The sequence below is a fragment of the Mobula birostris genome, chromosome 19 (assembly GCF_030028105.1).
Source record: "Mobula birostris isolate sMobBir1 chromosome 19, sMobBir1.hap1, whole genome shotgun sequence".
Taxonomy (NCBI): domain Eukaryota; kingdom Metazoa; phylum Chordata; class Chondrichthyes; order Myliobatiformes; family Myliobatidae; genus Mobula; species Mobula birostris.
The window spans coordinates 8,791,167-8,804,879 of record NC_092388.1 but is presented as its reverse complement, the minus strand read 5'-3'; the positions used below and the strand labels follow the sequence as shown (position 1 = coordinate 8,804,879).

The window sequence follows — 13,713 nt, the reverse complement described above, 5'->3', positions numbered from 1 at the left end:
ATAAGGCCTCAACATTATATCCTTGCTTTTATATTCTAGTCCTCTTGAATGGATGCCAAATTTGCATTTGTCTTCCCATACCAACTCAACCTGCAAATTAACCTTTAGGGAATCCCTATATATTGCAAGGGCCCATTTGAACAGTGAAAATTTTATTCTGATACCACCCTGTACAGCCAGTCCACGTAAGACTGCTGGATAAGAAAGCACTCTGTGTGTTTTTGTGCATATCTGCTTCTTTTCCAGGAACTTCATTCCAACATAGGTCAAATAGTATCCTCTGTTCAAACATAGCAGTTGTAAATAAGCATAAACATGGAACATTACAGCATACTACAGGCCCTTCAGCCCACAATGTTGTGCTGACCTTTTAACCTACTCTAACTTCAATCTTTTTTCTATCATCTACATGCCTACCTAAGAGTTTCTTAAATGCTGCTAGTTTCTTAAATGCCATGTCTTCCACCACCCCTGGCTGTGCATTCCATGCACTGACCACTCTCTGTGTATTTTCTTCCAATCACATTAAAATTATGCCACCTTATATTAGCCATTTCCACCCTGGGGGAAAAAAAATCTCTGGCTATCTACTCGATCCATGTCTCTTATCATCTTATGCACCTCTATCAAGTCAACTCTCTCATCCTCCTTCATTCCCGAGAGAAAAGTCCTAGCTCACTCACCCTATCATCGCAATGCATGCTCTCTAATCCAGGCAGCATCCTGGCAAATCTCCTCTGCGCCCTCTCTGAAGCCTCCACATTCTTCCAATATTGAGTAGACCAGAACTGAACATGATACTCCAAGTATGGTCTAACCAGGGTTTTATAGATCTTCAACATTAATTTACGTCTTTTGATCTCAGTCCCAGATAGCTAATGAAGGCTGGCGCACCATCCATGTTCTTAACTGCCCTATCAGTCTGAGTGGACCCCAAGATCCCTATGTTCCTCCATACTGCTAAGAATCCTACCATTAACCCTTTACTCTGTCTTCAAATTGGACCTTCCAAAGTGAGCCACTTCACACTTTCCTGGTTTGAGCTCAATCTGGCGATTCTCTGTTCAGCTGTCTTGTCCTGAGAAGTATCCTAAGACGGCCAAAAAGAACACTTTTTTTACGTTATGATCTTGTATAATCAGATTTACAATCCATGTGATTTAATTACAAAGTAAAGAAAGACTTGCATGCATGCAACATCCTTCATGACCCTTTTAGGATATCCCAAAATCTTTAACAGTCCAACGTGTTTTCACTTTCCTTAAAGGAATGTTTGTCCTGGCCTAAAGTGCTTGTAGGCCTGAGCCTGCTGCATCTAAAAGAATGCACTTCAGACAGTATTTCCTCGATATTGTACTAGGATTGTTGGAATGGGTTCCTGGAACAGGACTGGATCACGATCAAGGGTCAAACAGGAAAGGAAGAATTCTCTTTTTTTCTTGTGCCACAATAGTGTAGTGGCTAGTGCAACGCAATTACAGCTCTGGGCATCAGAGTTCAGCGTCCTCTGTAAAGAGTCTTCCCTGTGGAATGCATGGGTTTTCTCCCATTTCCTCGTACAGTCCAAAGTCATACCGGATTAATCAGTCATCGTAAATTGTCTCGTGATTAGATTAAGGTTAAATCAGGGTTGTTGGGAGGGGGTGGGACGTGATACATACACACATTCAAAGGCTAACAAAGTTGGAGGTTAAAATATCGATATGGAATAAAATGTTAAATAAATACATGTACTTACATTATAAACAACATTGTAAAAAGTGACTTAAAAGTGTTTACAGTGCAGTGATAAGATAATAGATGGGGAGGGGGCTGACTGGAATGTTTGATCAGATTAACTGCCTAGAGGGAGAAACATTTAAGATGATGTGAAGTTTTTGTTTCAATAGCCCTATGGTGCTTTCCAGCAGGGAGCTTTTGGAAAAGGCAGTTTGCAGGACAGGTAGTGTCCGCAATGATTTTTCTTGCCCCCTCATTTGTCCTGGACATGTACAAGTCCCGTATTGAAGGTAGACTGAAACTTCCCTGCTGACCTGGTTGTTCACTGTAGTGTTCGTGTATTGCGAGAGGAGACTTCAGACGTGGATGAGAGTGCTACCAGCTGTCCACGGATGACATTGGAAGTGTGTTGTGAGGCTCCTTGGCCCCTGGTTATCCAAACACACAGTTGGTGTGAAGCTGCTTCAGACCAGAGCTGGGCTGTAGGATCATGGTATGCTGATTATGATCACAACAGCGTCAGCACTGTAAGGGGAGAAGGCAAGTACACAAGGGTGAGAGGGAGGAATAGTGCAGGGGGTGGCTGGTGATTCTTTTTTCCTTGCGTCTCCACGAATGCTTGTTGTTTATATTTAGTTTAACTTTTGCATGCAACTAAAGATGGCTGAAAATGTTGCAGCATGTCTCCACTTAATACTGTTCTGGAATGTTTGAAGAAACATAACGCCAAGTGGTATCTCAAAAGGATACTGCAGGAAGAAGAATGGTTTGATACCATTAATGGTGAAAGCACATCATCTTGTTTATTAGATCATCACACTAACAAGTAGTGAGCAGACAATAATGACAATTATACCAAGACATCTGATCTCTGTAAAGATCTCCCACTGTGTGTCACAGTTCACAAATTACATGTCAACAGAAACTATAGACACTCTCTCTGGAAATTATTTTATTTGATAATGTTAAGGAAAATCACAGTTAATAGAGAAATTACCATGAAGCTGACAAGGCCACGAAATGGATTTCACAAAAGCACAGGCCACTGAGAGGAGTGTGAGCACTCTGACAGAAAACTTAGGGTATTTAATATTTCAGTAGAATTAAAGTAATATTGTAAATGTGTTTGATTAAACATTCTTCATTTAAATAATTCATTATGGGTTATATGTAAAAGTAAGTGAACTGCATACATCATGACACTACCACATCATATGTGTGCATGTTGCTTAAAGAAAAAGACAAAGTCAGACTTGCATTTTGGGCTCTTTTATTTTCCTTTCAATTAGATTTTTGTTTTGGAGTTACAAAACATAACAGTGGTGATGAGGCACATTTAAAATGAACCTGTGGTGACTACCTACCTGTTGAACCAGTGAGACGTTTGAGTAATAAAACAGGAAGCGTAGCATGTTTTCTTCACAATAGGAAAGATAATTGATTTAAAAATAGGCTGAAAATGGAAGATTACCAGGTGATATGAATCATTAAAAAAAGAGCAGAAATGGCTGGATACATCGGAAAGTTTGATGCATTTGATTACACAACAGATAATTGGAATATGTATACTGAACTAATTGAGCAATATTTTAAAGCAAATGGAATAGCCAATGTGAAACAAGTACTAGTCTTGCTGAGTGCATTGGGTTGAAAAGCATACAGTTTGCATAGAAGTTTGACTGTTCCAACCAAATCAGTCGAGATAAGCTTTGCTGTTATTGTGAAAGTAATACAGGAACGTTTGGAGCCAAAACCATTGCTGATTGCAGATCACGTTAGGTTTCATAAGTGGAATCAAAAGGAAGGGGAGTCCATTTCAGTGTACAAGGCTGAATTGAAGAGTTTGTCTGAGTATTGTCAGTTCAATGATGGGCTAAATGACACGCTGGGAGACCATTTAGTTTATGTAACCTTACAAGAAAGTGTTCAAAAACAGCTCCTGACTGAAGCACACCCTACATTTAAAAGAGCAGTTTAAATGGAAACAGCAGACAGAGACAGTCTGAAATCAAAGTGTGCGTGGACAAAATTGTAATGTCTAGACAGAAACCAGCCTGGCCAAACAAATTGTGTTACTATTGTGGCAGGGGCTCACATACTGTAAACCAGATCAATGAAGATTTAAAGGTAAAACTTGCAGAAAATTAAGCAAAGTAGGAGATATACGAAGAGCATGTCAGGCAGACCAAAGTAAATGGACTACACAGGGAAGAGAAATCGATTAAAAAGTCAAGTTGCAGTTTCAAAAAGAGCACCTACTTGCATGGTTTTGATGAAAAGTCTGACAATGATGAAATAACAGTAAAACTGTGTAGCCTTGAGATTTACATTGTGGAAACTAACATTAGAAAAGCAATATGGCTTGTACAAGAAGTGAACGGCACATTATTTAAGATGGAATTGGTCACTGGCTCAGCTGTTTCAGCTTTTCCACAAAATGAGGTTGAATGATATTTCAAAGATGCAGATTTGAAGCCTGCAGATATCCAACTAAAAAATTATGCTGGAGAAAAAAAGGTAACTTCTGAGGGAATGACATTTGTAACAGTGAAATACAACAACCAACAAACCACATTGGGCTTGTATGTGATAAAAACAGAAGGACCAGCATGAGTGGCGAAGACTAGTACAACTTGATTGGAGATCCATTCACCATTTAAACCATAGAAACCATAGAAACTACAGCACAGAAACAGGCCTTTTGGCCCTTCTTGGCTGTGCCGAACCATTTTCTGCCTAGTCCCACTGACCTGCACATGGACCATATCCCTCCATACACCTCCCATCCATGTATCTGTCCAATTTATTCTTAAATGTTAAAAAAAAAAACCCACATTTACTACCTCGTCTGGCAGCTCATTCCATACTCCCACCACTCTCTGTGTGAAGAAGCCCCCGCTAATGTTCCCTTTAAACTTTTCCCCCCTCAGCCTTAACCCACGTCCTCTGGTTTTTTTTCTCCCCTTGCCTCAGTGGAAAAAGCCTGCTTGCATTCACTCTATCTATACCCATCATAATTTTATATACCTCTATCAAATCTCCCCTCATTCTTCTACGCTCCAGGGAATGTCACATCCCCTGTAATGGAGTCAACTAAAAGCAAATTAAGAAAGGTGTGGCATCATCCAGTATCTATCTCCATGGTGTACCTCATGAACCGTTGCCCAAGTGAGGACAAACCACCCCTATGCCTCTGGTTGGAAAGTATATTGCACCAAGGGAAGACCATGCTGCTCAGAGGAATCATGAAAGTGATAAAAGCCCTGGTTTGACTGGAACAGTTTTTGTAGGCACCATAACTGAGGAAGCTTCTGATCTGTTAATTAGGCAGTTACTTGCAAAATGTAGCTTGATTTTTAAACTAGAAGAGAGTTGAAAGATCTTCAGGAAAGTTGCAAGTATTCAACTTTTGTGAGTATAAAGAACCAGAATCTATGCTGGGTGCATTAAGATTATTGCATGAACTTCAAGTGGGAGACAAAAAGCTGCTTGTAAAAGTAGATACAAAGACCAGAGCCCAGTTGGATAAATGGAAGGCCAAAAAGAAAGGAGTCAATAGAGATACAAAAACAGAGGATTTGTCAGATGACGTTGTGAACGAGGAACCCAAGAGGATTGATTAGATTGTAAAGGGAGCAATAGGAGGATTAATAAGAGAATACCCCGGGGAACTAAATGCACCTTCCCAAGATCAAGATGCACGTCCTAGAAAGAAGAAAAAGGAAAAGGAGGAGAATGCCAGAAATGCAATGAAATAAAAGATGTGTAAGACCCAATTTCTCGAGAAATTAGCAAATGTGGAGATACAAGAAACTAGAAGAAAAAGGAAGGTGAGGGAAAAAAAGCAAGTTGAAAAGGGAGAAGAGAAAGAGAGAAACCCCAAGAAAAGGGTAAGAGAGGTGTCCAGAGCTGTCAGAACCACTCCTTGCCGACCCAGAGTCCACTCCTGCAACCACCACGGAGGAGGCCCCAAAATCTGAAACTGTTTCACAGCCTCACCAGGAAAGACATTATCCCACAAGAGTAAGAAAGCCTCCACAGTGATGAAATCTTTATACCTGAATAGGACAATTTAAAAATTGACTATGCTGTGGATGGCTGTATTGTAGTTGCATTATATAGTATATTGTGTATATAGTTGAGGTGATGGAATTTATAGCTAAGCAGGGAGGAGTGTTGTGCATTTAATATTTTAGTGATATTGTAAATATATTGTTTGATTTAGCATTCTTGTTCATTTAAATAATTCATTATGGGTTACATGTGAAATTAAGTGAAATACATATATCATAATGCTACTACGTGATACGTGTGTGCCTCACTTAAAGTAAACACCAAGTTAGACTCTCATTTCAAGCTCTCTTGTTTTCTTTTCAGTAATTTTTAATGTTTTGGAGTTAAAGAACATAATGAAGTTGCCCTCTACAGTGTCCTTGGTTTGTTTGGCTGAAATAATCGGTTTGACAAGCCGATTAGTTTTCTGGGAGAATGTTGTGCTTAGAAAACATTGGTGTCTGGATTTTGTTTTCTAGACATGGTTTCACATTCCTATGTTAACTTTTGTCTATGGTCTTGTGTTTTATTGTAGGAAATCAAGGACAGTTATATTTATGGTCTCTGTGGATGATTGATAATTGTTTAAATTCCAGACAATTATTCTAAGGCAATGAGATAAGTTGAATATCCCTCTCAGTTTGATGATGACATTGTCACAATTTCTAAATTCTTATTCTTTTCTTCAAATTTCTTGATGACTTTACCCTTCTGTGACCTTTGGTCTATGCATTCCTGACTCTTGAGAGTCCTGCTTTCCATCACTCTTTTTTTGACAGTCGCATCTTTCGTCACTTAGACCTTGGAATCCCTTTTCTGAATTTCTCGGATCAGTTTCTTCCATCGGAGTTTTGGTTGATCACAAATAGAATGGATAGCTGGATAGCAAGCTGGTTTTACAGACAATAATTTCAGTGCTGTTCATTGTGTCAGCCTGAAAGTGTTGCCATGCTTCCAGCCCACAACCTACTATCCCTACCTCGTACATCTTTGGAATGTGGGAGGAAACTGGAGCAGCCAGAGGAAATATCCATGCAGTCACGGGGAGAAGGTACAAACTCCTTACGACGTGGACAGGAATTAAACCCTGGTTGTTGGCACTGCAGAGCAGAATGCTAACTGCCACGAGACTGTGCCACAAATTAGGATATTATAGTAGTCATACTTTATTGATCCTGAGGGAAATTGATTTTCATTACAGTTGCCCCAACCAAGAGTAGAGTATAAATATAGCAATATAAAACCATAAATAATTAAATGGTAATATGTAAATTATGCCAGGAAATAAGTCCAGGACCAGCCTATTGGCTCAGGGTGTCTGACCCTCCAAGGGAGGAGTTGTAAAGTTTGATGGCCACAGGCAGGAATGACTTCCTATGATGCTCAGTGTTGCATCTCGGTGGAATGAGTCTCTGGCTGAATGTACTCCTGTGCCCAACCAGTACATTATGTAGTGGATGGGAGACATTGTCCGAGATGGCATGCAAATTCGACAGCATCCTCTTTTCAGACACCACCGTGAGAGAGTCCAGTTCCATTTCCACAACGTCACTGGCCTTACGAATAAGTTTGTTGATTCTGTTGGTGTCTGCTACCTTCAGCCTGCTGCCCCAGCACACAACAGCAAACATAATAGCATTGGCCACCACAGACTTGTAGAACATCCTCAGCATCGTCTGACAGATGTTAAAGGACCTCAGTCTCCTCAGGAAATAGGGTCGGCTCTGACCCTTCTTGTAGACAGCCTCAGTGTGCTTTGACCAGTCCAGTTTATTGTCAATTCGTATCCCCAGGTATTTGTAATCCTCCACCATGTCCACCTAATAAAGTATGTTTGTAGTCTTCTGCTGCTGTAGCCCATCCACGTCAAGGTTTGACATGTTGTGCACTCAGAGACGCTCTTCTGCACATCACTGTTGTAACTCATGGTTATTTGAGATACTGTCACCTTCTTGTCTGCTTGAACTAGTCTGGCCATTCTCCCCGATCTTTCTTATTAACCAGGCATTTTCACCCACAGAACTGCTTTTCACTGGATGGTTTTTTTTTTGTTTCTCACAGCATTCTCTGTAAACTCTTGAGACTGTTCTGCGTGAAAGTCCCAGGAAATCAGCAGTTTCTGAAATACTCAAACCACTCCGTCTGACACCAACAATCATTCCCTGGTTGAAGTCACTTAGCTCACATTTCTTCCCCATTCTGAGGTTTGGTCTGAACAAGAAATGTCTTGAATATGTCTGCATGCCTTTATGCATTGAGTTGCAGCCATATTAGATATTTGTATAAACGAGTCGGTATATATCAGCATCATCATCATCAGGTGCCATGCCCAGTTTGAGCTTTGAGTGCCATGGCCCACACACTCCTGTTTCGGGTCAAGTGGATCAATTCATTAGTATTTGTTTCCAGTTCTCTGGCTGCTGTCTCCATCATCAATTGTCTTTGTCTTCCTCTTGCTTTCTTCCCTCCAATCTTTCCCATAATTACCATGCATTCTAACTCCTCTCCTAATCATATGTCCAATGAAGTTACGTTGCCTTTTCATGATCTCATACATTATTTCTCTTTTTGTGTTTGCTCTGTTCATGACATCTCATTAGATATTCATTTCGTCCATGATATTCTTTACATCCTCCTCAAAAAACACATTTCTGCTGCTACAATTTGTTTCCTCATGTTACTAAATATTGTCCAACATTCTGAACCATATAACATTACTGAAATGTTACATTTATCCAGTTCTTTGAGGCGGGTTGTCATGCCTAGTTTAGTATTGGTCAGTATACTCTTCATTCTCCTATAGGTGTCTTTCTATTCTTCTTCTGTTGTCCATGTCACACCTGCCATCTGATGTCACCTAGCTTCCGAAGTAGCAAAAGTTCTATACTTGTTTTATGTCTTCCCCGTTTATTCTCAGCCTGCAGATAGGATTGTCCTTCTTTTTGGATATCACCATAATTCTGTCTTTTTGCAATTGATAGATAGACCCATTTTTGCACTTTCTTCAACAATTATATCAATTAAGTTTTGTAGTTCTTCCTCCATACTTGCAATTAACACAGTGTCATCCGCATATCTGAAATTATTGATGTTTTCTCCGCCAACTTTGATTCCCAAGATGTCTCTTATTTTTTGTAATACAGTATTGTTTCACTGTACACATTAAATAAATCAGGGGAGAAAACACACGCTTGTCTAACGCCTTTCTTGATTTTCGTAAACTTACTCACTCTTCCATCTATTCTTACAGCAGCAGTTTGTTCCCAGTACAGATTTTTGATTAGGCAGAGGTCTTTCGAATCTAGATCTAGAGTTTTCTGTAATATTTCAAATAACTTATTGTGCTTCACTTTATCAAATGCTTTTGTGTAGACGATAAAACAAAAAAACATATCTTTTTGCACTTGAATAGTTTGTTCTGATAGTATCCTTAATATCAATATTGTGTTTCTTGTACCTTTATCTTTCACAAAACCACATTGTTCTTTACCTATTTCAGCTTGTATCTTACTTTTAGCTCTTGCCATCAAAATTCTTAGAAGTATCTTGGTGATATGACTCATTAGACTTATGGTCCTATGTATTTCACATTCTATTGCTCCAGGTTTCTTAGGAAGAGTGATAAATACTGATTTTTTTCATCTCTTCTGGTATTATTCCAGTCTCATAAATGTCATTGATTTTTCAAGGGTGATAATTTGTTCTATTACTAATTCATCAGGACCTGCTGCCTTTCCTTTCTTCATTTTATTTATTGCATTACGAACTTCAGATTTTAAAATATTTGGACCTTCAATGTTTTTCTTAATTTCTGGTTTTTCGCCTCGATCGCCTTCAAACAATTCCTGAATATACTCAATCCAACTGTTCATAATCTCATCTTTTTCCATGATAATGGTACCGTCCTTTGCTTTCAAACATCCACCTGAAGAACAGAGGAGCTTTTTACCAGTGATATTCTCGATTTGTTGATGTAACCTTTTTGGATCAGTAATAAGGATTCTTTCTATTTGCTCACATTCCTGGTTTAACCATCCTTCTTTGGCTTTTTGAAATAAGCTTTTAACTTTATTATCTAAGGACTTAGATTCTATAGGATTTACTTTCTTCCATTAGATTTTTGATTTTATCTGTCATCCATTTATTCTTTGTGCTTTATTCCTTTTTAGGAATCATTGACTTTGCTGATTCTACCAAGGCATCCTTTAGAGAGTTAAACTTCATTTCTACATGATTGCTATCATCTTCAACAGATTCTATTTCTAGACTTTGAAACCTATTCCTTACTTCAATTGTAAATTTTTGTCTTAAGTTTTCTTCTTTAATTAATTGCAAGTAATCAAGGGATTGTTCAGGTATATATATGTATCTAATAAAGTGGCCACTGAGTGTGTGTATATATATTAATGATATATTGTTATAGAGTAATTCAGTTCCGTTCATATATTCTGGGTAAACAATCTGAATTTACATTTGTAGTCACATGTTTATATAATCCACTTAAAACTTTGTTGTGAATGTTTATATACAGGATGGCAGCCACGCTGGTTCGTTCTTGCCGGTGGAGTCTTATCCTACTACGATTCACAAGAAGACACTTGGAAAGGCTGTAAAGGCAGCATTAAGATGGCAGTATGTGAAATACAAGGTGAGGTGTCAGATCAATTTTACCATCTCTTAAAAACTTAATTTACATTTCCTTAGGTGTCTGTTTGGAATATATTAAATGTATATGTAATGGATTTTGTTATTAAATATCTTAGCTTTCAGTCTTCAAATGGGAAGAATGCTTGTTTTTAGTATTGTTTTAGTATTGTCACGTGTCATGGAGACATAGAACACTACAACACAGAAATAGGCCTTTCGGCCCATCTAGTTCATGCTGAACTATTAATCTACCTAGTCCTATCAACATGCATCTCACCTATAGCCTCCCATCCATGTCGTCATCATCATTATGTGCCGAGTCCTATGACATGGACGATCATGGTCTATGACAATGATTGTTCTCGGCAAATTTTTCTACAGAAGTGGTTTGTCATTGCCACCGTCTGGGCAGCGTCTTTACAAGATGGGTGACTCCAGCCATTATCAATTCCCTTCAGAAATTGCCTACCTGTTGTACGTGGCCGCATAACCGGAACTTGTGATATGCACCTATGCTCCCATGCTTCACGTGACCCTGATTGGGGTGGGGGTGGCGGGCTAAGTAGGTTCTACACCTTGCCAAGTGTGACCTGCAGGCTCGCAGAGGGAGGGAGTGCCGTACGCTCGTTTCTCCACTCCACCACCCAACCCATCCATGTACCGATCCAAATTTCTCTTAAATGTTGGAATCAAACCTACATCCACCATTTCCACTGGCTGCTTGTTCCAGTCTCACCAACCACTGTATGAAGAAATTTCCCCTCATGTTCCCCTTAAATATTTCACCTTTCTCCCTTAACCCATGACCTCTTCCTCTAGTCTCACCCAACCTCGGTGGAAAAAGCCTGCTTGTATTTACCCCTCATGATTTTGTATACATCTATCAAATCTCCCCTCATTCTTCTACACTCCAGGGAATAAAGTCCCGACCTGTTCAGCCTTTCCCTGATGCAGTGAAAAGCTTGTCCTGCATACTGTTCATACAGCTCAAAAAGTTATACAGTGCGTTGAGATAGAATGAGGTAAACCAGTGCAGAATAAAGTGTAAAAGCTACTGACGAAGTGCAGTGCAGGCGAATGATAAAATGCAAGATCATGTGTGAGGCCAAGTGTCCATTTTGTTTTAGAAGGTGACCATTCAAGAATCTGATGCTGTGGATTAGTGGCTATCATTGATCATTGATCAACTTTCTACACATATATTACATGTATTAGGAATTTGCTGCGATGTGTTGGCATCCCATGCAACAGTAAAAACAGCTCTCAACTATTATAACGAATTATGCATAATAATATTAGAGGTTAAAGTACAGAGATGGAACAAAATGTGCATAAATGTATACATACCAGAATGTATTTATAAAAAGCAATTTAAAGTGTTTACAGTGCAGTGACTGAGGTAATAGGTAGAGGTGAGTAGGGTGGCTATCTAGAATGGCTGCTCAGATTAACTGCCTGGGGAAAGAAACTTTTAAAATAGTATGAAGTTATTTTTTTAAATAGCCCTGCTGTGCTTTCCAGAAGGGAGTTTTTGGAAAAGGCAGTTTGCAAGGGGTAATGTCTGCAATTATGTTTCCTGTTGCTTTTTTGTTCTGGACACATAAAAGTCCTGCAGTGATGGTCAACTACAACCAGTGGCTTTTTCCTACTGATCTGACAGTTGGCTGCAGTTTTTGTATATTGTGAGAGGATATTGTATCCAGACCAGACAGCAATGGCTGATGTGAGGATGCTCTCTATCAATGTGGAGTTGCACCAGTATGCTTTGGGGAAGATGGAATTTTACCAACTGTTGCAAGAAGTATATCCTCTACTGAGCTTTTGTAAATGAAGGAGATGTGGTGCTTCGACAGGTCCGGTGAAATTCTGATGCCCAGGAACCTGAATGTTGAAATGGTGCTAACTGTAGAGTTGTTGATAATGAATAGGTGGAGAGAAGACAAATTTCTTCTGAAGTTGATATGTATCCATGGTTTAGAGGACATCCAGCTCCAAGTTGTTATGATTGTACCAGGACATTAGTTTGTTTACTTGGATTAGCCATCTCTGGTGACTGGTCCTATAATGGTGGCATTGCCCACAAACTTTATTAGTTTAACTAATGGATTACTGGAGACACAGTCATTGGTGTAGAGGGAAAATAGGAGAGGGGAGAGAACACGTCCCTGTGGCACACCAGTGCTGAGTGAACGGGATATGGATATGTGCTTGCATAGTCTCACGTACTGCCTCCTGTAAAATGAGCAACCTGCAGATGAGCCTGGTTGTAACGTGCTTTCAGGCTCTTGTATCTTCTGCCTGATGGGAGAGGGAAGAAGAGAGGATGTCCGTGGTAGGTGGGGTCTTTGATTATGCTGGCTGCTTTTTCTGAAGCAGAGAAAAGTATAGACAGAGTACAGAGAGGGGAGGCTTCTTCCTGTGATGTACTGAGCTGTGTTCACAACTGCCTGCAGTTTCCAGTGGTAGTGTGCAGTGAAGTTGCCATACCAAGCGGTTATATATCCAGACAGAATTTACTTATTTATTTATTTGAAGATACAGTGCAGAACAGGGGCTTCAGGCCGAATGAGTCACACCGTCCAGCAACCCACCTATTTAACCCTAGCCTAATCACAGGAGAATGTATAATGATCACTTAACCTACTACTTGGTACATCTCTGGACTGAGAGAGGAAATTGGAGCACCCAGAGGAAACCCACACACTCACAGGAAAGACGTACAAACTTCTTTTTCTTTTTTAATCTTTTTATTAATTTCAGAATACATAAACAAAACATAGTAATAATACAAATAATAGGAGATAAATTGTCACACTTACGAACAGTAATCGTAAAGTCCAATATTGAAATTTGACAAAGCTCCCAATCATGTAGAACTAACAACGGATAATACAAATCAAAAAAAAACTAAAAAAAAATCATGAAAAAGAAAAAAAAAAACAAAACCAAAAAAAATCCCATCCCAAAAGAAAAACAAAATTAATCAACTAAACTAAAAGACTTGGGCAAATCTAAAAACTTGAAAATGAAAAAGAAGAAAACCTTAGTGCCGACGACTCCATTCCCCTCCAACAGCAATACAGAGAAATAAAACAAGTTTGGAAATAAACATATTACATTAAATGAAAATGCTGAATGAATGGCCTCCAAGTTTTTTCAAACTTAATGGAAGGGTCATAAACTGCACTTCTAATTTTCTCCAAATTCAAACACAGCATAGTTTGTGAAAACCAATGAAATACCTTAGGAGGGTTAATCTCTTTCCAATTCAACAAAATAGACCTTCTAGCCATT

General features: G+C 39.2%; 1 protein-coding gene across 3 annotated transcripts in view; it reads left to right on the top strand.

Annotated features, from left to right (window-relative positions):
• The window catches only part of plekha8 (pleckstrin homology domain containing, family A (phosphoinositide binding specific) member 8), a 59,386-nt gene that overhangs the window by 1,959 nt on the left and 43,714 nt on the right, over positions 1-13,713 (top strand). For all 3 annotated transcript variants that reach the window (XM_072282992.1, XM_072282991.1, XM_072282989.1), the window contains exon 2: positions 10,304-10,420. In XM_072282992.1, coding sequence (XP_072139093.1) covers positions 10,304-10,420 — 117 coding nt within the window. The remainder of the gene's footprint in view (positions 1-10,303; positions 10,421-13,713) is intronic.